At 46.7% G+C, this 23,271-nt stretch overlaps 1 protein-coding gene across 4 annotated transcripts in view; it reads right to left on the reverse strand.

The window, feature by feature from the left end:
• Positions 1–1,756: 1,756 nt before the first annotated feature.
• The window catches only part of LOC122946312 (SLAIN motif-containing protein-like), a 31,033-nt gene continuing 9,518 nt past the window's right edge, over positions 1,757–23,271 (reverse strand). For 3 of the 4 annotated variants that reach the window (XM_044305843.1, XM_044305845.1, XM_044305844.1), the window contains exons 3-9: positions 21,536–21,675; positions 17,651–17,800; positions 14,957–15,097; positions 12,230–12,547; positions 10,300–10,437; positions 7,617–7,917; positions 1,757–4,180 (exon numbers count right to left, since the gene is read on the reverse strand). In XM_044305843.1, the coding sequence (XP_044161778.1) occupies positions 4,117–4,180; positions 7,617–7,917; positions 10,300–10,437; positions 12,230–12,547; positions 14,957–15,097; positions 17,651–17,800; positions 21,536–21,675 (1,252 nt within the window). In that variant the 3' untranslated portion in view covers positions 1,757–4,116. The remainder of the gene's footprint in view (positions 4,181–7,616; positions 7,918–10,299; positions 10,438–12,229; positions 12,548–14,956; positions 15,098–17,650; positions 17,801–21,535; positions 21,676–23,271) is intronic. The other variant, XM_044305846.1, reaches the window with a different exon arrangement.

Raw genomic sequence — 23,271 nt, forward strand, 5'->3', positions numbered from 1 at the left:
GGGAAGGCAAGGCCTTATTGCATCGGCAGCTACCCCAATAGGCACACGGGTTTGGGGGTCTTCTCTGGCCGAGGACATGCTGGCAGCAGAAGAAAAACTTTGAGGAGAAAAAAGGGTTAGCCAGGAGAGGCTATCCTACCAGGCCCCAGGTGCTGTGTCCCAAGATGCACTGCAGCAGCTAAGCAAGGTCACCGTTTGGAGCAAGATGGAGTGTCTTCCTCTTCAGAAGCAGAAGATACTGCCCTTCAGAAAAGCCAGCGCTTAGCTGGGATAGGAGCTTCGCCTGCCTCAGAAGGCCCCTCCTGATGTGAGCAGAAGTCTGGCCAAAGCCAGAGAAGGAAGAGGGACGGGACAAGGGCGCGGCCTAGCAGGCCAAAAAGCCGGGGACTAAATTAGAGTGAAAAGGCTGGGCCTCAGCTTCAGACGTTGCAGGAGAACGGAAGGGAGCGCCTGCACCCCCAAACGGGGAAAAGGTTGCAGACCCCAGCAGGGGAGAACACCCCAAGGGAACAGAACCAGGCCCCTGAAAAGTCATGGGTCCGACCGGCAGGCTCAAGAAAAATGAGGCCTATTACCGGCATAAACTGGGGACTAAGGTTTTTGTGGCCACCCATACTGCCGCATAAACAGTCCCTTAAAGTGCCCCCGCTGATTGTCCTCCAGGGACAAAATAGACGCCCTGGCCAGGAGGTGGGAAGGGATCCAGCTGAGAGGGAGGGGGTTACAGTACTTGCCCTCTGTCGTCTTCAGGCACCACAGGGTCACCCCATCAGCAGACAACACAGGACCCATGGGAATGCTGGCAATCTACTGCAGAGGCAGTAATGGGGACTGGGTGACCGGCGAGGTACCGAAGTGGCTCACCTGCAGGGGGTGCAACTAAAGTGGCAGCCCATGATGGAGCACCCACCTGCAGCAGGTGAAAAAACCTGCAGAAAGAAGAAAAACATCAATATGGAAAATAAAACAAAATAGCAAGACCTTCAGAAAAAAAGCAGGTCATGTCTGCCTCCTATGGACACTAGAAAAAAAATGGTTTGCTTCTGCATGTGCAGAGGGTATAGCCCAGATAGGAGGAGCCAACACTTTTTCCTTCTAGTGGCAGCTGGGCATATACCCATGGTGCTGTGTCCAATGCATCCTACAAGAAAGGAAACACTGAAGAGTTGGACATGTGCATTCAAATACTTAGAGGTCACATTAAGTTCATCTGTAAAGGTTTGAGTGCATTTTAGGTTCAACCTAAAATTTAACCCACAAGCCAAATATCCCCAACTTGTTATGAGTAGTGTAGTTTATGCAACTTTTTAAAGCCTCTTGTCTCACTTCCTTGACATTTTTGCTCCTTGTTGTATTAGAAAAACTGAGCTACTCTACATGAAGACATTCATGAGAACGGGCGTTTGACCTGTGTTACTATGATCTATAGTTAATAGGATCAAAGAAAAGGAGTTTACATAAAAATCAATAGTGCAAGCAAATAAAAATAAAAATTGCCTTGTTCTCCAGTTATCAGCTCTCCTCTTTTCCTAAGCTAACTTTCTGAATTCTGTGATAAATCAGTAGCCTTCCATAAGCTAATGCCAGTAGGTTTCCCCTGCAGTCTTTACTCCAAATAATCACAAGCATTTTCAGGACTGTTCCATGACCATTTCAGCTCTGCTTCATCCGTAGATGGAGCGTTTCTTTGAGGACATAGTATCACAGTAACCAGCCAGGCAAGAATAAGAACACAACGCAATGTACATTTCTCCATTTACTTAGAGGTTGTCAAGCAGGAAATCGAAAGGTGACGTTCCACAAAACATATTCTCTTCTACACAACGCAACTAAATCCACTTTATAGAACCACACAAATATTGTGCACAGTCATTTTTGAGTGCTGCAGTCCTTGTGGCGAGGGACTGCTGCTCCTGTGACTTCTTCATATGGGAATAGACCTATGTATATACATATATTCACACAAACTGCAACGACTTTAAAAACTTGCAGATGAAAAACAGTCTCTGCTTTAAGTAGAAAAAAAAAAAAATACAAAATGTTCTGTGAATGGCAAATAACAGAAAACTATAAAATGTTAAGACCATCTACGTTACATTTGTTCCCAACATGATCTTCAGAAACTGACAGTGTGCTCCATGTCTTCACACGTTGAAGGCTGACATTGTGGCCGAGGCCGGAATTCAAGGTCTGATGCCCAGGAGGCATCAAGCGTATTCTAATTAATGTTGAGGCTTGCAGATGAGGGGCTGGACAACTGCTTAGAATGGCTTTTGCAAAGTTTAGAAGTTATCCTTTATCCATAGGAAGAGGGGATAACTGATCACTTGGCATCCAACTGCTGGGACCTCACTGATCCCGAGAATGGGAATCCTGTTCCCCCGATATGATGGAGCTGCAGCTCAGGCATGGGCCTGCTGGAAATAGCCGAGTACAGCGCTCAGCTATTTCCAGTGGTCCCACAGAGAATGAATGGAGCAGCAGGGCGCATGCTTAACCATGGAACAAGACCTCTATTCTCACCATCGGTGGGGGGCCCAATGATCAGTTACCTCCTTTCCTGCGGGTAGGGGATAATCTTTAAACCTGGCACAACTCCTTCAATAAGGTGGAAACTGAATCCAGTAATGAGCATGAAAATAGTGGAAATTACAGATTCCCAGGAAATTTATCAGCCTCATCCTTCAAGGACCCAAACCCATATTGTCTACCAAAGTCAGTCGCGGGCCAAAAGCTCAATATGGGACCTACACTCCCCCCACAAGTGATATTGGTGCTGTATATTGGTCCAGATATGCAATTAGCACAGGGTTGTCCACCTTCGGAGGCCTTTCAGCCAGACCTGTGGAGGAAAGCACTTACCTGCTTCCTGCTCCTTTGGTCTCCCACTGCCACATTCTGGTCTAACTTGTAAATACCTGGGGTGACAGAGGTCACGTGTCCTACTGCAGCCAATTACTGGCCGCAGTGATGATTATGTGTCCCCCATGCTTAAAATGAATAGGTCACGTGACGCATCAGTGCCGTGGCCAGTAATTAACTGCAGTGGCACACGTGACCCCCATCAAACCAGATGTTGACAAGCGGGACCACAGCATAGCATAGGGGGACTGAATATGCCAAAACCCTGCAGTGGGGAGCAGGTAGGTATGGTTCTGTCCACAGGTCTGCCAATGTGGTAGGGCCTAGCCCGAAAGGTGGAAAACCCCTTTAAGCTAGCCATACACATTAGTTGTGTATCAAACACAATGGTTTCAACACACTAATGTGTATGGTGGCCTCCCGATTTCTCCCCCCAACAATCAGCCAGATCGGGCATGTCAGATTCAAGCCAGATCCAGCATAGACTTCCTCCCATACATATGCATGCTCAGACAAGAATGAGCAGAGGGGAGAATCGGGAGAGATAGTCGTCAGCAACAGATATCTAATGTGTATGGCCAGACTTAGGTGGGAGCCATATTTAACCCCGCTATCATAGTGTTCATCTCAATACTGAGTATTCTGTTCTTCACAGAGCAGGGGAGTATAGTGATGGCAGCGCTGTGCAGGGGAGTATAGTGATGGCAGCGCTGTGCAGCAGTAGTCTCAGCTGTGGTCCTCTAGATGCTGCAAAACTACAACTCACCACAGGCTGTCAGGGCATGCGGGGATTTATAGTTTTACAATAGCTGGAGAGTCAGAGGTTATAGATCACAACTGTACAGATCAACTCTAGGGTTGGGAGGTGCAAAATCCAAAAAGTTTTTCCCCTTTAAAATGTCTGCCTTCAACATGTATAGGTGAAACCTCAATAGCAATAGTGCAAAAATGTCCAACAAGTCTCGCTTTTATTTTTGTCCTTCCAAAACCAATGGCTCAGTGTTAGGGTGAAACGGATTCATCTGCTACAACAAGCAACAAACACGGAAACAGCCCAATCTTTTTTATGCAAAGTCTGAAAACCTAAAACGTAAACTACGGTGAAGACAAAAATCGGTCTTCATATCCGGCAAACAGGTAAGGGTCTCCTTTTTATCCCCCCTCTAAAATATTGAAGTCCAGCCCGCTGGACTTGTCAGGACAGGAAATGGGGGAGAGTAAAAAAAAAAAAAAAAGCCTCATCTTTGGGGTGATTTAATAGCATCCTTCTTTCCACGAGTCATCGTCTGGAGGATTTGTCCTTGAGGAATTAAGGGATCTACATTAAAAAGAGAAGACATGATTTATGTTAGTCAATTTTGCTTTATATCAGACACAAGACCCGCGACGGGCATGAAAGGGTGACCAATAACGTCTATGCCCAAAACCCGTGTTTCGCTCTCCAGTGGTTGGAGAATTACAACCCTCAGCATGCCATAGCAGCTTGGGAAGTTGTAGTTTCGCAACAGAAGGAAGAACACAAGACTGGAGAACACTGGTACTACATACAGGTTAATGGGGGGGAATATCTTAAAGGGAACCAGTCTCATGGCTCATGGTGTCTGAGCTGCAGGCAGCATGTTTAGAGCCGGAGGAGCAGATTGATATATAGTTTTATGGGAAAAGATTCAGGATAACTTGTAGTTTACTCATTTATATTCCTGCTCATTCTGGGCTCAAGTAGGTGGTCCCATCAGTGATTGACAGCCTTCCCTCTATGACTGTGTATACAGAGAGAGCTGTGAATCACTGAGACCCACTCCTGGACTTCAGAGCCCAAAATGAGCAGAAATATAATAGAGTATAGGGGTGGGCGATATGGCCTAAAATCTATATTGCGATATAATTTTAAGCATGTGCGATATGCGATATATTGTTTTCTATATTGGGGGGTGGGTGTTTAAATATATTTTTTTTAACTTTTAATTTATTAACTATTGGCCTCATTAAGGGCTAGAACCCTTGTCATATTCACCCTAATAGAGCTCTATTAGGGTGAATAGGACTTTACACTCTCCCTGCTGCCCTGTGCATAGTACACACAACAGCAGGGAGCTGACCATGGCGCCAGCCTCTGATCTGCCCCCCTTCCCCAGCCTCTGATCTGCCCCCCTTCCCCAGCCTCTGATCTGCCCCCCTTCCCCAGCCTCTGATCTGCCCCCCTTCCCCAGCCTCTGATCTGCCCCCCTTCCCCAGCCTCTGATCTGCCCCCCTTCCCCAGCCTCTGATCTGCCCCCCTTCCCCAGCCTCTGATCTGCCCCCCTTCCCCAGCCTCTGATCTGCCCCCCTTCCCCAGCCTCTGATCTGCCCCCCTTCCCCAGCCTCTGATCTGCCCCCCTTCCCCAGCCTCTGATCTGCCCCCCTTCCCCAGCCTCTGATCTGCCCCCTTCCCCAGCCTCTGATCTGCCCCCCTTCCCCAGCCTCTGATCTGCCCCCCTTCCCCAGCCTCTGATCTGCCCCCCTTCCCCAGCCTCTGATCTGCCCCCCTTCCCCAGCCTCTGATCTGCCCCCCTTCCCCAGCCTCTGATCTGCCCCCCTTCCCCAGCCTCTGATCTGCCCCCCTTCCCCAGCCTCTGATCTGCCCCCCTTCCCCAGCCTCTGATCTGCCCCCCTTCCCCAGCCTCTGATCTGTCCCCCTTCCCCAGCCTCTGATCTGTCCCCCTTCCCCAGCCTCTGATCTGTCCCCCTTCCCCAGCCTCTGATCTGTCCCCCTTCCCCAGCCTCTGATCTGTCCCCCTTCCCCAGCCTCTGATCTGTCCCCCTTCCCCAGCCTCTGATCTTCTCCCCCTGCCTCTGATATGTCCCCTCTGGTAACGCAACGCAACGTATTAATCATTGGTGGCAGTGGCCACTGGGTCCCCCTCCTCCCCCCATCATTGGTGGCAGTTTGCCGTTCCGATCGGAGCCAGGAGTCACGCTACTGAAGTCCTGGCTGCCATGGTATGTTAGTGAGCAGAGAGCAGCGCATTATACTCACGTGCGCTGTGGCCGCCGGTCGCTCCTTCTCATAGGTCTGTGCGGCGCATTGCTAATGCTGTAAGCATTAGCAATCCACCGCACAGACAGAAGAAGCAGCGACCGGCGGCCACAGCGCACGTGAGTATAATGCGCTGCTCTCTGCTCACTAACATACCATGGCAGCCAGGACTTCAGTAGCGTGACTCCTGGCTGCCATGGTAACCGATCAGAGCCCCAGCATTACACTGCTGGGGCTCCGATCGGAACTGCAAACTGCCACCAATGATGGGGGGGGAGGAGGGGGACCCTGTGGGATATGGCCGGCACATTCATTGGTAGCGCAGTGGCCACAGTCCCTCTTCTCCTCCTCCTACTCTGTCCTCATTGGTTTTCAGCGGCAGCCGCGCACAGTGGGGAGGGAGGGACTCCCTCCTCCTCCCTCCGCTGTGCCGGCTCAGGAGAAAATGATCATATCGCGGTCCGGCGATATAGGCGATATGGCGAAAATCCATATCGTGGCCCAAATTCATATCGCATATATCGCCTATACCGCCCACCCCTAATAGAGTAAATTACAAGTTATCCTGAATCTTTTCCCATATAACAATATATCCATCGGTGATGAAGGTTTAAATAGGTGGGGGACACTCTGCACCAGCACTGGCTACCGCGACGCAGAGGAGCTGTTCCAACAGGTGGACGGTGATCACACTTTGATTTGGTCTCACACATGTCTGTTGGCATCGCCGCCCACATTTCATATGCGAACCTACTACTCTGAATCCATTTAGACCAGGCATGCCCAACCTGCGGCCCTCCAGCTGTTACAAAACTACAACTCCCAGCATGCCTGAACAGCTTGCAACTATTAACCTACAGCAAGGCATGGTGGGAGTTGTAGTTTTACAACAGCTGGGCGGCCGCAGGTTGAGCATCCCTGATTTAGACTATACGCCACATATCCATTTATATATTGGGTGTGATTGTATTATACACCATTTTTAACCGTTGCGTTTATTAATCTTTTGCATACTTGTTTATATTAGTTTTACTTCGATGAAAAAATTCTTAACCCATTCCACCCGGCGTGTCCATGTGTTGCCAGCTATAGAGTGTCCCCCACCTATTCATACATTAATCCTAACTCTTTCTCACAGCACGGGGGGTGCTGAGGGGCGTGCACCTGTTCACCTGGACAGTTGGTGAGCCACTAGTACTATCCTTATCTCTCCCCAATATATCAATCTGATCAGCTCCTCCTGCTCTTTGACATGCCGCCTGCAGATCATATTGTATTTTCATGGCGACAGGTTCCCTTTAAGCCAATTTCTGCGATGAAGATTCCAGGAAGAATATTACTGCATGCAGCGCTATTTTTCTATTAAAAAAAAGACAACCAGGTAGAGCCCAAGGGACCCCGATATAAAAGTCAATGGGATCAGTAATCGCTGCTACATCCAGGACTGCTCTGTGGTTTTCATTCATAATGGAAACCATGAATGCAGGTGTGGACAGTGCCCAATACTGCTTAATGACCCAGCAAAGATAGACTAGGTATGAACGGTGGTGCTATGAAGCCCAGGACCCCCACTATCTCCCTGGATAAGCTTCACATACATGGCTCTATTAATATGTTCGATCACTTGGATACAGACTCACACCAAGATCTGAACTGCTTGTGTGTCGTCTGTCTGCGGCGGCCCGGTGGCCTGAGAAAGCTGTATTCCCAACATCCCGCCACCCAGTACAAATCTCACCTCTTGGAAGGCTGCACCATCTTGCTTTTAGGAGTGGAGTTTCCTGAAGACAACTGAGATTTGACACCTGAGTGTTTCACAGATGGAGAAAGATTACTGGTTCTTGAAACCCCAGGAACCACTGGAGCTAAACAAGGTGAAGACATCTTACGGACACCACCTGACCCATTGTAACCGGATGATTTTACTGGCTGCCTGGAGTTCATGAGGGAGCTTGTGCTTAGACTTGCTTTGACGGCCGGGCGGGCACCTGCTGGATGGCTGGAGCCGGAACTGTAGCGCAGCTTACTCGGAGGGGTATCTGCAAGAACAAAAGCCATATGAAGAGTGAGATCCGCAGGGCTCGGGGAGAGGCAGGATAAGTACACCCTGCTTCACCAAGGCTACTATCATATCTGCATTTTGCTGGATCCATCATGGATCAGCAAAAACGCTTCCTTTAAGATAATACAACAGGCTGCATCCACCATGAACGGATCTGGTAGAATTCTCTCTAAAATAGCCATGGCGAGAAAACTGATCCGGCTCCATTGACTTATTGGGTTTCATGCCGGATCAGTTCTGCTCCGCATTCCGTGACGCACTCATAAACGCCGCTTGCAGCGTTCTTCTGACCGGCATGAGAATGCAACCAAACGGAACACATTCTGGTGCACTCTGTTCCGTCCCCATTGACAATGAATGCGGAGAAAACTGAAGCATTTTCCTCCGGTATTGAGATTCTATGACGGATCTCAATACCAGAAAGGAAACCTGCTGATGTGAAAGTAGCCTACGCATGTGCCGAAGTTAGACAAGAATGGTGCACGGGAGAGATTTCAGACGGCCTTGTGAGGACGTTCCCCATCCTGGGAGGGATAACAGCAGGGACATCCTGACTTCTCTCGGCAGCATTGCCACCTCCTTGACTTTAAACAGTTAATTAGCACATGGCACAGGCTGTATAGTTCTGGTTTATAATGAGGCACCTCTTTGGGCAACTAAGAAAATCTGTAGAAAGTTTTGGCAAAGGTGGCAGTTTGGGGACAAACTTTCCCAAAGGTTTCCTTTACCCTCTACAATTATCCTCTCCTGTATTTGGTAACCCACTGTATTAAAGGGCATCTGTCAGCAGATTTGTACATATGACGCTGGCTGACCTGTTACATGTGCATTTGGCAGCTGATGACATCTTGTTCATATGTGCCCGCACTGCTGAAAAAAAAAATATGCAAATGAGCCTCTAGGAGCAATGAGGGCGTTGCCATTACACCTAGAGGCTCTGCTCTCTATGCAACTGCTGTACCCTCTGTACTTTCACAGGGTCAGGCAGTGTAAACGTCATTACACCTGGTCCTGTCAATCAAAGAGCAGTGGGTGCTGCAGTTGGACAGAGCAGAGCCTCCAGGTGTAATGGCAACGCCCCCATTGCTCCTAGAGGCTCATTTGCATAATTTTTTTCATAGTAGCTTTTCCCCTTAACTAGATTCCAACTTTCACTTTTCACTTGGCAATGCAGTACTAAGTGATAGATTCAAAGTCACGGAAAAGCTACTCACTCACCCATGTCACTGCCAAATACAGATGTAATACACCTACTGCAGCTAGAATACTGGAGCTGGACCTTAGATCATATTAAGGCTCTATTCAGACGTCCGTAGAATGTGTCCTCACCCGGTCCACAATTATCCGGAACGGGTGCGGACCCATTCATTCTCTATGGCCAGCACACAGTGTGCTGTCTGCATCCGTATTTCCGGAGCGTGGCCCTGAACTGACGGTCCGCGGCTCCGGAATAAAAACAGAACATGTCCTATTCTTGACCGCAATAGCAGACAATAGGCAGTTCTACGGGGGTGCCTGCCGGGTGTATAGCGGATCCGCAATACACTACGGAAGTGTAAATGGACCCTAAAGGTCAGAAGCTGCAAGTGACATCAGGGAGAAAGCTCTCCCCATGGACAGCCTCCAGCGACCACAGGTGGGATCTGCAGTAGGCTTTACACCACCTCTTATTAATCATATGTGCTCTTCAGCTGTCACATTTAGCGATACCTTATGTTTCTGGGTAATAGAAAGAATTCTGAAAACAGGCAGGTTATTTTTTTTATTTATGAATTTTATTTTATTTTTCAAAAACACAACTGGACAAAGTAGTCAATGAATGTAAAGTGCTGGGTGCATGGGCTTAGCTTTTTTTAACTTCAAAATTCTAGCTTGTGTGTAAGTCAAAAGTGCATTGTCCTGACAGGGAAAGGGTTAAAAGGCCGCTGTAAGATTTCATTCATTGTCAGCACTGCGGAGTATTCAGCGTAAAGGCCCTACTACACGGGGAAATTATTGTTAAAATGATCGCTAACGAGTGTGCATGTGAACACTCGTTAGCGATCATCTGGCAGAGTAATACTGCTGCTGAACATGTTAAAGATCCTGGTTGGCTGGCGGTAGATCGAGCCATGTAATAGGCGCTCTGCTGCCGGCAAACAATGATACGTATAGGAACGAGCAATGGTATTAGCAATCGCTCATCCCTATATTGAGGAGATCGCTGCATGTAATAGCGGCAGTCTCCCGTCTCCTCCTCCAGTGAGCAGGTGATTGACGGGAGGGAACGCTTTCCTGTCTGCGGTGCAATAGGCCCCAAATGCTCAGCTCAATGCTTTCAGCGATTTAAAAGAACGATTATTATTTTCACAGTACATACTGCCTGCGGGCGGCTGAATCCTGGTTAACCGGCCACTTGGCCCCTGGAGATCAGACTCCAAACTGCGGCTGCTTCTCACAGCTTCCAAGGAGCGTAGACTCGTTTTTGCAAGGTTGGGCATGCTGTGTCTCAGGTCATCTAGAATAAAAGATACGGTGGATAGATAATATGGGATCCAGGTATGCAGAGCCTTTTCAAGCCAAAGGAAATATCTGCTGTTAGATCAGAATAGGGATGCTCAACCTGCGGCCTCCCAGCTGTTGTAAAACTACAATTCCCCCCATGCCCTTCTGTAGGCTGATCGCTGTAGGCTGTCCGGGAATGATGGGAGTTGTAGTTTTGCAACAGCTGGACGGCCGCAGGTCGAGCATGCCTGGATCAGAACATCCTTCTGCCTCTAGTCGAGTACACTTTCTCAACAATAGGGTGCAGGATCATAATCGTGAGCATTGGTCTGGCTGGGGGGTGTGATCACATCAGAAAGGATCAAAGAGGAAAGAAACCAGTCGTCTTTGTTTAAAACCACACAGAATAATCCCACTATAAATAATAATGTGGCCAAGATAAATGAGACAAGCCGCTCAGACTTCCCTCATGAACGATCTGATGGGCGACGATTCCTTCTGTGGAACAAAGCATGTCTGTTTCATGAAACACTCGCATTCCCCACAAAACCGTTCTGGAGCAGCTTTTCTCATAACGCTGCAGTTTGCGGTTCCTCTGTTATTCCTCCTAAATATACAGTAGGTGTATAAACTGAGAACTTGGTTGTTAACGTCCCCTTGTTACAGTGGTGTGTCCCTACACAGTCTGGCACTGACTGGACACCCACATATCAATTTACTTATAATTTTCTCATTTCTAGTACGAGTAATAGAAGAACAGCACAATGCGGAGTTATAAGAAATTATGAATTGCTATTTTGTGGGGAATAAAAGTATTTACTATAACAGACATGTCAGGAGAGGCTACAAGTCCTCATATTTAATCTCAATAAAATCTTAAAGAGGAGCTGCCCCCTCTCCTGACATGTCCGTTTTAGTAACTACTTGTATTCCCCATGCAACAACAAATCTGGAACATCTATTGTTCTGACCCCATGCTGTGCAATTCCTCTATTATTCCTTCTATAAGCTTCAGAACGAATTACCAGCAGTCTGCAATAAAGGGGATGTGTCCTTACAAAGTCTGCCACTATCCCAATTAGTAGTGTAAGGAATATCCCCCACTAGTAACAGCTAGATGGAACTTTATTGCAGACTGCTGGTAATTCATCCATAAACTTGTAGAAGGAATAATAGAGGAATAGCACAGCAGAATCAATAGAAAAGATGCTTCAGAATTGGCATTACATGAGGAACACAAGTAGTTGCTAAACACAGACATGCAGGAGAAGTTACAAGTCCCCTTTAAAATTGGGTTGTCTCACTCCTGAAAATGACATTAAATTATGTAGAAAAAGTTAATACAAGGCACTTTCTAATGTATTGTAATTGTCCATATTGCCTCCTTTGCTGGCTGGATTCATTTTTCCATCACATTATACACTTCTCTTATCCAGGAGTTTCAGCCATCATTGCAGCGCAGCGGGGGGATAGCTGTTGCGCATGCGTGCTCCCGGCCACCAGAGGGGTCAGCACTTTTTCCTATAGTGTGCAAACACGACCACCGCTTCTGGATTACATGGTGGTCATAACCATGGACACGAGCAGTGTATAATGTGATGGAAAAATTAATCCAGCCAGCAAAGGAGGCAATATGGACAATCACAACACATTTGTAAGTGCCTTGTATTCACTTTCTCCACATGATAAAGGCCATTTAAATGAGACGACCCCTTTAAGGAATACCCGACTGCCCCTAACAAGGTCAGCGGCAGCCCACATGTACATCTTAAGAAAGAAGACGTAGCCCAACTGGCACGACCTACCTTCAAAACCTGGGTATTTCATCCGGTCTTGCGCTTGATTCTGCATAGATCTGCGGGGTGGGCGAAGGCGGGAAATGGATGATTTGCTGCTTTCCCCTGTGGCGGAAGGTGACTGGCACCGGGGAGAACTGAGAGGGGACGGTGAATAGCGGTTAGCACTTCGATAGGACACAGAACAGTCACAGTCCTCGTCGTCCTCCAGGCTGTATGTGTCAAACTCCTGGTCGCTGAAGGTCCCTCTTCTGAAAGAGTTGAGGGAGGCACTAGAACTGCGTCGGGAAACCGAGGCAGAGCTGGAAGCATAGTCCTGCCGGAGACCTGCAAAGGAGCCAAGTTCAGACGCTGAAATCTGCACATCAACATTAGCAGAAAAGCCACTATATTTTCCCTATAGATAGAAGATAACGCGTCTTATTATTTTACAAGAAAATCTAGACTAGCACATTCATAATCATAGGTGCATATCAAGCAAACATGGCTGCTAAAAAAATAATAATGGCTGCACAACATTTCACATGCAAACTAATCCAGAATGATCCCCATTTCTCAATTCTATTGTTTGCATGTGAAATGCCATTTTTTTTAATCAACCATGTTTGCTTGATGGATATGCACCTGTGACTATGTATATGAATGTGCTAGTCTAGATTTTCATGTAGTATATATTGAGGGTAGCGCCTCTTTTACGCTGAGCAACACCCATCTGCCTGGGGCTTCTGACCAGAGTACAAATGTAGCTGGTTCCTACACTGCCCTGAAAATGTAGGCTTAGGCAAGTCCAAGAGAGGCGGTATATTCGTGCTAGGGACCCGTCTGCGGAAGCCACCTTGACGCCTGGTAGATGGGCCCGACACACGTTTGAACAAAAATGTGCGCAAAGAGCTTCCATTTATAGTAGGTTTTGTACCACTTTAATATAGAATGATCCCCATTTCTCAATTCTATTGTTTGCATGTGAAATGTTGTGCAGCCATGTCTTGTCACCGCTTATTTCTTATGTTATTCTGTTTATCATTTTATCCCCATCGGGTTTTCTTATAGGAACCTTTGTATGGTTAATGTAGATATATTCATTACTTCGCTCGACCAGATATACAATGAGACCCATATTTATTTTTTCTGTAAACACTGTAAAAAATAAAAAATTAAATCAAAAATTTAAATAGTTGGTCATCTCACCAGTATTAAAAGGGGCTGTCCGGGTTCAGAGCTGAACCTGCACTCATTCACCATGAATGAGTGGAGCATAGAAGCTTTTTACGCTGCCCCTTGGCCTGTGCTTAAGCCCACCCATTAGTGCCGGTGACATCACCAGGCTCACTGCCAGGCAGAAGCCTCCGCCTAGCTTATCTGTGGAGAGCCTGGTACATCACCGGATCTCAATAAAATTCCCTTGCCCTGCGCTATTCAGCGGAGGGCAATGGGGAGCATCGGAGCGTAAAAAGTTCTGATGCTCCACTATTCATGGTTCAGCTTTGAACCCGGACAACCCCCTTTAACCCTTTGCTGGTGCAGTCCTGCTGATGCCCAGTTCGACTGTCGCATGTTCAGCAGCTGAAACCTTCATCAATAAGGGAAACTGCAGGGAAGACGTAGACAACGGTTTATTCCAATGAAGGGGCAACTACTGGATGTATTACATGGTATTGCAGAGCAACTCTCTCCATTCTGGTTAATTGAGGGGTGTCCTGATGGCACAATCCTTTAAGCGTGCTTCCACACTTTTGGGGGTGCTTTTTTTGTCGTCTTGAACAAAATAAAAATTTTAAAAAATAAAAATTGCCATGTGTTCTTACAAGTGTTTTTGGGCCATTTTCAGTCACTCATTTTACTAGCATTTACATTTTAAAAACACCAGAAAACAAAAACAAACAAAAATAAGACTAAGGGGGAGATTTATTACGTGTCATTTAGGTGCAGCATTCGCCAGTCCATGCACCCAAACTGGAATCTACACCAGGCCCTGACTGGTGTAGATTTCAGTGTTGTTCTTCTGGCGTAGATGATATATGTAGTAGCATGGCCACACACCTCAAAATCCCTTTTCAGGAAAGTGGCGAGGACGGTGGAAAAACGGCACTTACAACACACAAAAAAATCTTTTACGCAGTTTGCGACTTTCAGGCCACAGTAGCGCCGTATTCAAATAAGTGTGGCCCATAGTGTGAAATCACATTGTCTGTAGCGTCTGTTTGCAGAATACACCAGGAAGGCTCCAGCAGCATACATCAAATATACCCGTAAGCCCGCATTTAACTCCCACCTGACAGAGGCCATGAGGGTCCTTGTGGGCTCACTCCAGATATGTACCTGCAATAACGCAGTGTGAATGCACACGAGTAGCTACATGTAAAATGGAGCAAAATATAAGAGAAAAAAAAACAACAAAAAAAAAGTACTACAGGGAGCTAGCTGATGGTCAAAAAAATATCCCAAAATGCTAGAAGCATACACGGGAAGGGACTCCCAAAGTACAGCAAAAAAAAGTAAAACATCTTATAGGTCCCACTACCGCAATGAGCCCTAATATTTGGGATTAACTTCTGCAAGACAAGAAAGATTAGTGATCGGAGTACTTATGTCATACAGATTAGAGAATAGAGTGGGATACTGTGTGACCCACCCCAGCACCAGGATGAGCGCTGGGTATCCAATGGTATATAATCCATAGGCTGATAACACAAAGCTGAAAGTCTCACACTGTAATACAACTACTACAGGTCTTACTTTCCTCCTGAAGTCTGGCCATGACCTGAACATCGGTCAGATCCTGGAGCTTGTATCCCATAGATATGGAGTCGTCAGAGGTGCTTAATTCACTGTCCACAGAGGACTGGGAGCTGAGGGCAGAAGGAACGCTCATGTAGCCTGCCAGAGAGAAAACAGCCCGTTAGATCCTCAGAACCAAGTCTGCACAAAGCAAAATCAGACAGTGTCGAAAGACGGAGAGTCACCAAAGGAGACCAGGACTGAAGAGGTGGCCACAACAATCCATAGGAAGGAAGGCCCTCAGCATCAGGCCTTACACTGGGTAATGCTGGGATTGGACTGAAGTCTCAATCATGCCAACCTTAAAGGGGTTCATGGGAATATTAACTGTTAAGGGGCCTGCATTGTCTACTGAGATTCATATTTACCTGCTCCTCCGATCCTGCATGCTGGCTCCCGTTCACTGGCCTGTCACTTGGGGACACCTCATCCCTGAAGCCAAAAACGGAAGAAAGAAGCCGGGGGGAGACCGCACACAGGACCGTAGCGCAGTAGGTAAGGATACTTTCACACTGGCGTTTTGGCTTTCCGTTTGTGAGATCCGTTCAGGGCTCTCAAAAGCGGTCAAAAACGGATCAGTTTGCATTGTAATGCATTCTGAATGGAAAAGGATCCGCTCAGAATGCATCAGTTTGCCTCCGATCAGTCTCCATTTCGCTCTGGAAGCGGACACCAAAACGCTGCCAGCAGACCCAGCACATTTTAGTCTGTCACACTGCAAACCGGAGGATGAGCCAAATCTATGGGAGGCCTCTATGTAAATTTGGCGCATCCTCCAGCTGCGCAGGGGAATCAGACATCGTGCGATACCATCCTAAAGCTACTTGTGGGAAAAAGAAGAAAGTCATCGGATGTTAGCAGTGCAATAATGCCGAAACCTCATACAACAGGATTGAAAGACAAACAAGTGTCACACCATAAACTAGCCAAGAGTCAACACAGTAAAAGACATCTGGAAGCCCCGACATGTCCCTCTCACTCACGTCCTCCCCTTGCTTCAGATTAAAGGGCTTATCTGGCAGGATTAAAAGGGAATGTGTCATCAGACAATGACCTATTGTTTAAGTCGTGTTTTGTGTTAAACATTTCTTTAGAATTTTTGGTGATTTTTATTTATTTTTTTATCCCCCATTTCACGATTTTAAAAAAATTAAAATAAAGTATATAATCCTGCAATTTTCACACTGGACGCCAGGCCATGATATAAGAATTACAATCACAAATAACACCTCCATATAAAAAATGGTTCCACCATACACAGTAGGTGATATCACAGCTTAATGCTTCTGTATCTCAATGCTTCTGTAATTGCATGTAATTAAAAATGTATTAGGGCTACCGAGTTATTCATTGAAATCTATCTGTACAGCGCCACCTGCTGTTTGCTCTTTTTCCAATTTCTCTGTCCCCCCCTCAGTGAGATGGACACACATGCTCAGTTCCTTCCTTCAACTGCCACTAGCTGCAGTCCTGAGTAAGGACACGCCCTCTAAGCTGCCCACTTGAAGTAAAACTAGCAGATCCATTGGAGCAATGAATGGGGAGATCTCTAGATCCATGGTACAGGGCTGGTTCTAGCTTTGTTAGAAAGATCATGTACTATAGGACGTCCGATTTGTATTTTTTTTTTTACATGAATTTTGGGATAGCATCTTTAAATTTCCGCTTTTTCCAATTATTGATTGCTTTGTAAGGGCTATTTCACACATGTGTGAAGTGCTGGAATAACACGACGTGTGCGAGCGCGATATTCTGTCCTGGACACTGTTAGTCTCGCAGGAGCGCACGGCATTGGGGTCCATCCACACATCCGTAGTGTATTGCGGATCCACGATGCACCCGGCCGGCTACCCCATAGAACTGCCTACGCAATTGCGGACAAGAATAGGACATGTTCTATCTTTTCCGGAGCCGCGGACTGAAAGATCTGGGGCACGCTACAGAAATGCGGATGGGGAGAGCACACTGTGTGCTGTCTGCATCCATTCCTGCCCCGTAGAGAATGAATGGGTCCGCACCCGTTCTGCAATTTGCAGAACGGATGTGGACCCATTCTACGGACGTGCGAATGGACCCTTATACTGATTTATAATGCTATGCTTCTCTGACCTTACTACTACAGGATCGTAGCTTTAGGTTACTATGTTTTTGTAGCAATAAAGGTCATTCAGAGACACACAGCATTATAAATCAGTATAACGTCATGTGTTCCTGCCAGGCGAGCAGTATCCAGAATGGAGGATCAAGCTCACTGCAAATGCTCGTGTGAAACAGCCCTGAGGATGGGAAAAAAAAAAAAAAAAAAAAAGATACTGTACTTACCTCCAATTCCCATCATCAATGTCAATGCTCCCCCACAGATTTGCTTTCACCAATGACCCGATGCACCAGTATCTGATCTCTGCAGCCAATCACTGGTCTATTACTGGCATCACCACAGTTTTTTTTTAATTTTAGCTTTTTTTTTTATTATTAATCATGGACAATACCTTTACATTTTTGCCGATTTTCATACTTTGAAATTTGTACTGTATAAAAGAGATATAAGAAGTGGGGGGTCTTGTATCCTTCATCTAACAGTCAACTGTGCACACGTGAAAAAACACCTCAGTGGTGTAGGTTAGGAAACATGCCATTCAGAACATGCCATACCTGAGCTGCCACAGGTTAGTAGTGGTTTGTTAGTGGATTTGAGGCACCCCGGTGAGTTTAGTGTATTGCTACAACAGCTGGTCTCATTGTTGGCGCTATATGCACTTGGCGATGCCAGCGGGCTGCAGTACAGGCTTTTCCATCTACCGGCTACAATGACAATTTGAAAGCATTATCAGTATTAGTGGAGAGAAGGAGAGATGCAAGCTCCAATCACAGGTAAACGGGTGCTAGGATAATGCATGATGCCAGCAATCTGAATAGGGACAACACTTACCTTGTGCCACCCGAAAAGACTGCAAAGAAAGAAGGTTGGCATTGTTGTAGTTCATGTGCACAAGAAAGTCAGACATCACTGGAATATAATGCGCAGAGCTGGGCACAACACTGGGGCTTGGGAGCCCATCTGACCAGGGGCCAAAATGACCTGGCATTAAAGGGGGTTGTCTCATCCTAGACATTTTGGGGGGGCAAATCGCTTGGATAAGCCCCTGATGTCCGATAGGTGCAGGCTCCCACTTCTGGGACCTGCATCTATCCTTAGAACCTGGAGCTGGCAAAGTGCAAAAGGGTGCACCGCGCATGTGCAGCTGCCCCCCATTTATTCCTATGGGAGAGTCCAAAATAGCCGAGCTCCACGCTTGGCTATTTTCCGAAGTCCCATGGAAATGAATAGGAAGTGCACCGCACATGTGCCTTTCACTTGTGTGGGGCCGACAAATATTAAAGGGTACCGCTAGGCTATTTTCAGCATTCCCATAGGAATGAATGGAGGGCAGCTGCGCATGAGCAGTGCACCCTGCTGCACTTTGAGGGCTCTGTTCTAAGGACCCGGACCGATCAGACATTGGGGGCATATCCTAGTGATATGCCCCTAATGTCCAAGATGAGACCGTCCCTTTAAATCATACATATCAATAGAAAAACAACCAAAAAACATTTGGCTGCACGGTCCAACTTTTAGTTTAGTAGTTTTAATCTGGCATAGAAAAGGCACTAGAAAAATTACAAGGGGGTGTGCATCTTGCAAAAGGGCAGAGTCCAATCCTGTATATGCCCAACTAATATATAATTCACAACCAACGCCCCTGTCATCTCTATGAGAAAGCATTTACATGGAGCTCCCCAGACACAGCTGTGTGCAGGAGAGCATGGACACCGCCCAGGATTGCCTGCATACAAGCATCTAAAATGAAGAACCCCTTAAAGGGAGACTGTCACCACAGTATGCACATTACACACTGGTGTACTGGACGAGATCCCGTCGGCGCATTCGCACTGCATGGAGCGATGCTGCTGCCCACAATGGTCATCACAGTGTGCACGCGCAGGCGGGATCTCACAATAAACTGGATGATGCAAGAGGCTTACAGGGCGGGCCAAGGCTGGGGAGGGGTTATGTGGGAAGAAGGATAAGCGGCCTGGGCACTTACAGCCCCAACGCCACCCCGGGGCACTTGCGAGTCCTCATTTACGTATGAATAAAACTGCGTTTTCTTCCTTTGGTGAACATCAAAACTAAAAGGAGACAGGTACCATTTGACTCATCTATAGCTATGCTACAGTACCATGTAAGCAGTGTATAATGGCATACTGCGGTGACAGACTCCCTTTAAAGGACATCTGTCAGCAGTTTTGTACCTATGACACTGGCTGACCTGTTACATGTGCGCTTGGCAGCTGAAGGCATCTGTCTTGGTCCCATGTTCATATGTGCCCACATTGCTGAGAAACATGATGCTGTAATATACGCAAATGAGCCTCTAGGAGCAACAGGGGTGTTGCCGTTAAACCTAGAGGCTCTGCTCTCTCTGCAACTGCTGCACCCTCAACACTTATTGACAGGGCCTTGTATGGTGATGTTTTCACTGCCTGACCCTAAGTGTTGAGGGCACAGTAGTTGCAGAGAGAGCAGAGCCTCTAGGTGTAACGGCAACACCCCTGTTGCTCCTAGAGGCTCATTTGCGTATATTACAGCATCATGTTTCTCAGCAATGCGGGCACATATGAACATGGGACCAACACAGATGCCCTCAGCTGCCAAGTGCACATGTAACAGGTCAGTCAGTGTCATAGGTACAAAACTGCTGACAGATGCCCTTTATAGCCTGCAGTGCCAAACATACAATTTCAGCAGCAGCCAGATATTACACTATAGTGTGAATGGGAGTTTATGAAATCTCATTCACAGAGTGTGCATAGGTTTTTGGGGTCAAGGTTTCTCACCAAGGTTACATTAAGGTTTTCCACAGGCAAAATTCTAAGATAAAGGTTTCTAGAACTGTAACTGCTAAATGGGCTTTTCCTCTTGCAGCAGCATTACCACCAAATGAGACTGTGCGTCTGCACAGAAGAGGTGGGTACTCGGCATAAGACAGGACCAGTCTGCCAGCAAAGAGTATTACGGGTTTGGTTGAAGATTTGTACAAATGTTCGGGTTATTCAAGTGGTGGAAGTAAACGAAGGCGATAGGAACAACTTAGACTCAGGACATCTCCGCAGGATAGGCAGTGTGTATCGGTCGGCACTACGGAGGTAGCGGGGTGGTGCACGTGTATAAAATTAGTGATGAAGGACCGCGGCACTCACTGTTAGTTTCTTTTTGAATGCTTTGTTTATTGCCACATACTAGTGACGCGTTTCAGCACAAACAAAGCATTCCAAAAGAAACTTACAGTGAGTGCCGGTCCTCATCTCCAGGATAGGCCATAAATGTGTGGTAGATGCAGGCCCCACACCTACGTGGAGAATAGAAGTTCCCTAAAACCCACGGTACCTGGGGAGGCAGCTATCGTCCACTGCACTAAAGGGAGAATAAATGTAGAGGTGGCCATGGCTTCACTACTTTGGGTGACAGAAGAAAATAGACAGCAGTTCACTGTCCAACAGCTGGTGGTCGCCTCTCCAAGGTCAGGGATTAGGGAACCCCCATTCTCCATATATCTGTGAAGGTTCTCATTTATCCAGGTCATGTTATATATCTAAAGAATAAATCAAGGCAACTGGACGTACTGTATATTTCTTGAAAACGTTTCACTCGTTCTTCCAATGAGCTTTCTCAATTCTGAGTGACTGTACAAAAATTCTGGGAATAAATATGTAACTGAATCAACATCTGCTAATTATACCCAGCATTGGGTCAAAGGTGTTCCATTATCCTAATTGGAGTCAGTAGGTGATAGACTTCCCAGAAAAAGGTGTCAAGGCAGCATTGTATGTGGCAGACAATAGATGTCTAACCCCCCCACCTATAATATTCAGTTACATATTTATTCCCAGAATTTTTGTACAGTCACTCAGAATTGAGAAAGCTCGTTGGAAGAAGCTTTACTCACTTCGACTTGTGCTCTGCCACTGCCTTTCCGGTCCCAGCTAAACACACTGGAAATGTCAAAGGCCTGTTCACACAATCACTGACCTTAGAAGTCACAAATCAGCTAGTCAATGGCTGAGCTGGCATGTCATAGCAGGACAGGAAGTGCAGAGCAGCAGAGACAGGAGCAGCAGCGGGACATCAGTGGAGAATATTAAGCATCTTTGTTGTTTTTGACCTTTTTAAAAAAAAATATATATATATCTGCCTGGAAGATCCCTTAAAGTTTTTGGCTTGAATAACCCAGAGGTGGGACTAGCAGCTATCAGATCTTTCAGACTTCTGACATATCCTGCAGGTTAGCTCATCTGAAGCGGCTTGTTGATGGGGAAGAGCCACATTTTCAGGAGTTGATGTGACCGTTCCCTGCTGCTGGTGTGACCCAGCTATTAAGTTTGCTCACATGATATTCACTTAGTATCACTGCACTGTGTCGTCTTCATGGGCGACTGTCTGTATAGAATGTAACCTCATCTGCACCGGGAAATAATCGTACGCATGGTTTTACCAACCTTGATCAAGCTTTCCCATTAAAGTTCGGCAGGCGGCTTCTGTCTCTGGGCTGTGATGATCCAACACTTGTCTGCACCATTTTAAGGGAGAATCGGGCTTCTGCTCTGCAATTTCCAGCTTCTTTGGGGACACGTAAAGCCTTACAACAAATATGATAAAAATTCATGTTTATAATCAATGTAGACTAGGGAAGGAGATAATCCTGGACACAGAGGATTCCCCTACTTACAAATTAATCATCATACAGAATCCACGTCTACCGAACGCTCTTTCATAAGGGCAGCAGACATCACCATCCGCTTCAGTTAGAAACTCAATGCATCTTTTTCTTGGGGGCAAAAATGATCGACAACCACTGTAGCTGCCGTCACAGCAGCAAGAAGAGTCCTTACCCTGATGCAGATAGTAAACCTACCGGGCTGAGTGACAACCACTATGGTGCCCATACTGATTGTCATCCAGCTTGCCTATGAACCGGTCAAAAAAAAAAAAAAAAAAAAAAGATTTCCCAACATTTTTTTTTTTTAAACTGATTACCTACCCTCTGTACAAGTCATCAGTATCCAACACCTGATCAGTTGTTGAGAAGGCAATGGCACTCGCAGTAGCGCTGTGGGCTTCCCGCAGCTTTTCCTAGGCCATGTGACAGCACGTTCATCGGTCACATGATGTAGGCACGGCCGAGTCCCTCATTGATCGCTAGAACGGGGAGGGAGGAGCGCTCGCATATCTCGCACCCCCTCCTCACTGCAAGAGACATGGACTTTCTATTGAGTTAGTCTCCCACTGCAAGGAGAGCGAGAGTGTGCTAGGCGAGTGCTTCTTTCTATTCGTTCTAGCTATCAGTGGGGGTCTCAGCACTCGGACCCCAACCGATCACGACGTTTTCTATATCCCTATGACTTATCAAACGTTTAAGAAAACTCAGTGCATGACATAAGAAAACACAGCTGCTTCTTGCACCGCAGACAGCGCAATTTGTCCATGGCCCGTATCTAGTATTACAGCTCAGGCCCACTCAAATGAATGTGGTTAATCTGCAATACCGCACACAGCCCATGGATAAGAGCGGCGCTGGTACTGGAATTAAGCAGCCATGTTCTGCTTACCTCATACATACACAGGGCCTCTGATGGCCTTACATATTTCAGGTAGAAGCTGATACAGTCAGGTGACAGATTACGCACCACCCTAATAACCCTTCAATTCAAAGCAGCCCAAAAAATTATAGATAGGTCGAAGGAGGGCTGTTTACTTCCCCGAGCTGACACAGGAGCGCGGCTTAAATATTTCAGCGCAGCAAATCGCTTCTGCATTACTGGATATTTCAAGCTGCATCATTAGTCTGCCCTTTAGAGCTTCGCTAATCTGCCCGGTTACATCAAAGGGATGAGGTATCTCATAAGCCTAAAGTGTGTCCCTAACAGTAGTAAAAGGCATCCGTCACCACCGGCGGGTTTTTAACCCTTTGCATCGCCCGAGTAGCTCTCCTGTTGTGATTTCCAAATATATATTTTTATGTCTTGCTCCCTCTTTTTGACCCCCAAGAACAGGTTTTTATAATTAGGCTAATGAATAAAAGAGCTCAAAGAGCCGTATTAATCCCTAAAGGAGCCCAGCTGTGCCCATCAGAACCGAGCCCAGCTCCCTCCAGCCATATCCTAGCCTCATCATGATGCCGCCTCAAGTCTTGTGCAGGCGCACACCTCCCCTACGCGTGCAGCTGCGGCAAACT

Source organism: Bufo gargarizans, chromosome 9 (assembly GCF_014858855.1).
Source record: "Bufo gargarizans isolate SCDJY-AF-19 chromosome 9, ASM1485885v1, whole genome shotgun sequence".
Lineage (NCBI taxonomy): Eukaryota > Metazoa > Chordata > Amphibia > Anura > Bufonidae > Bufo > Bufo gargarizans.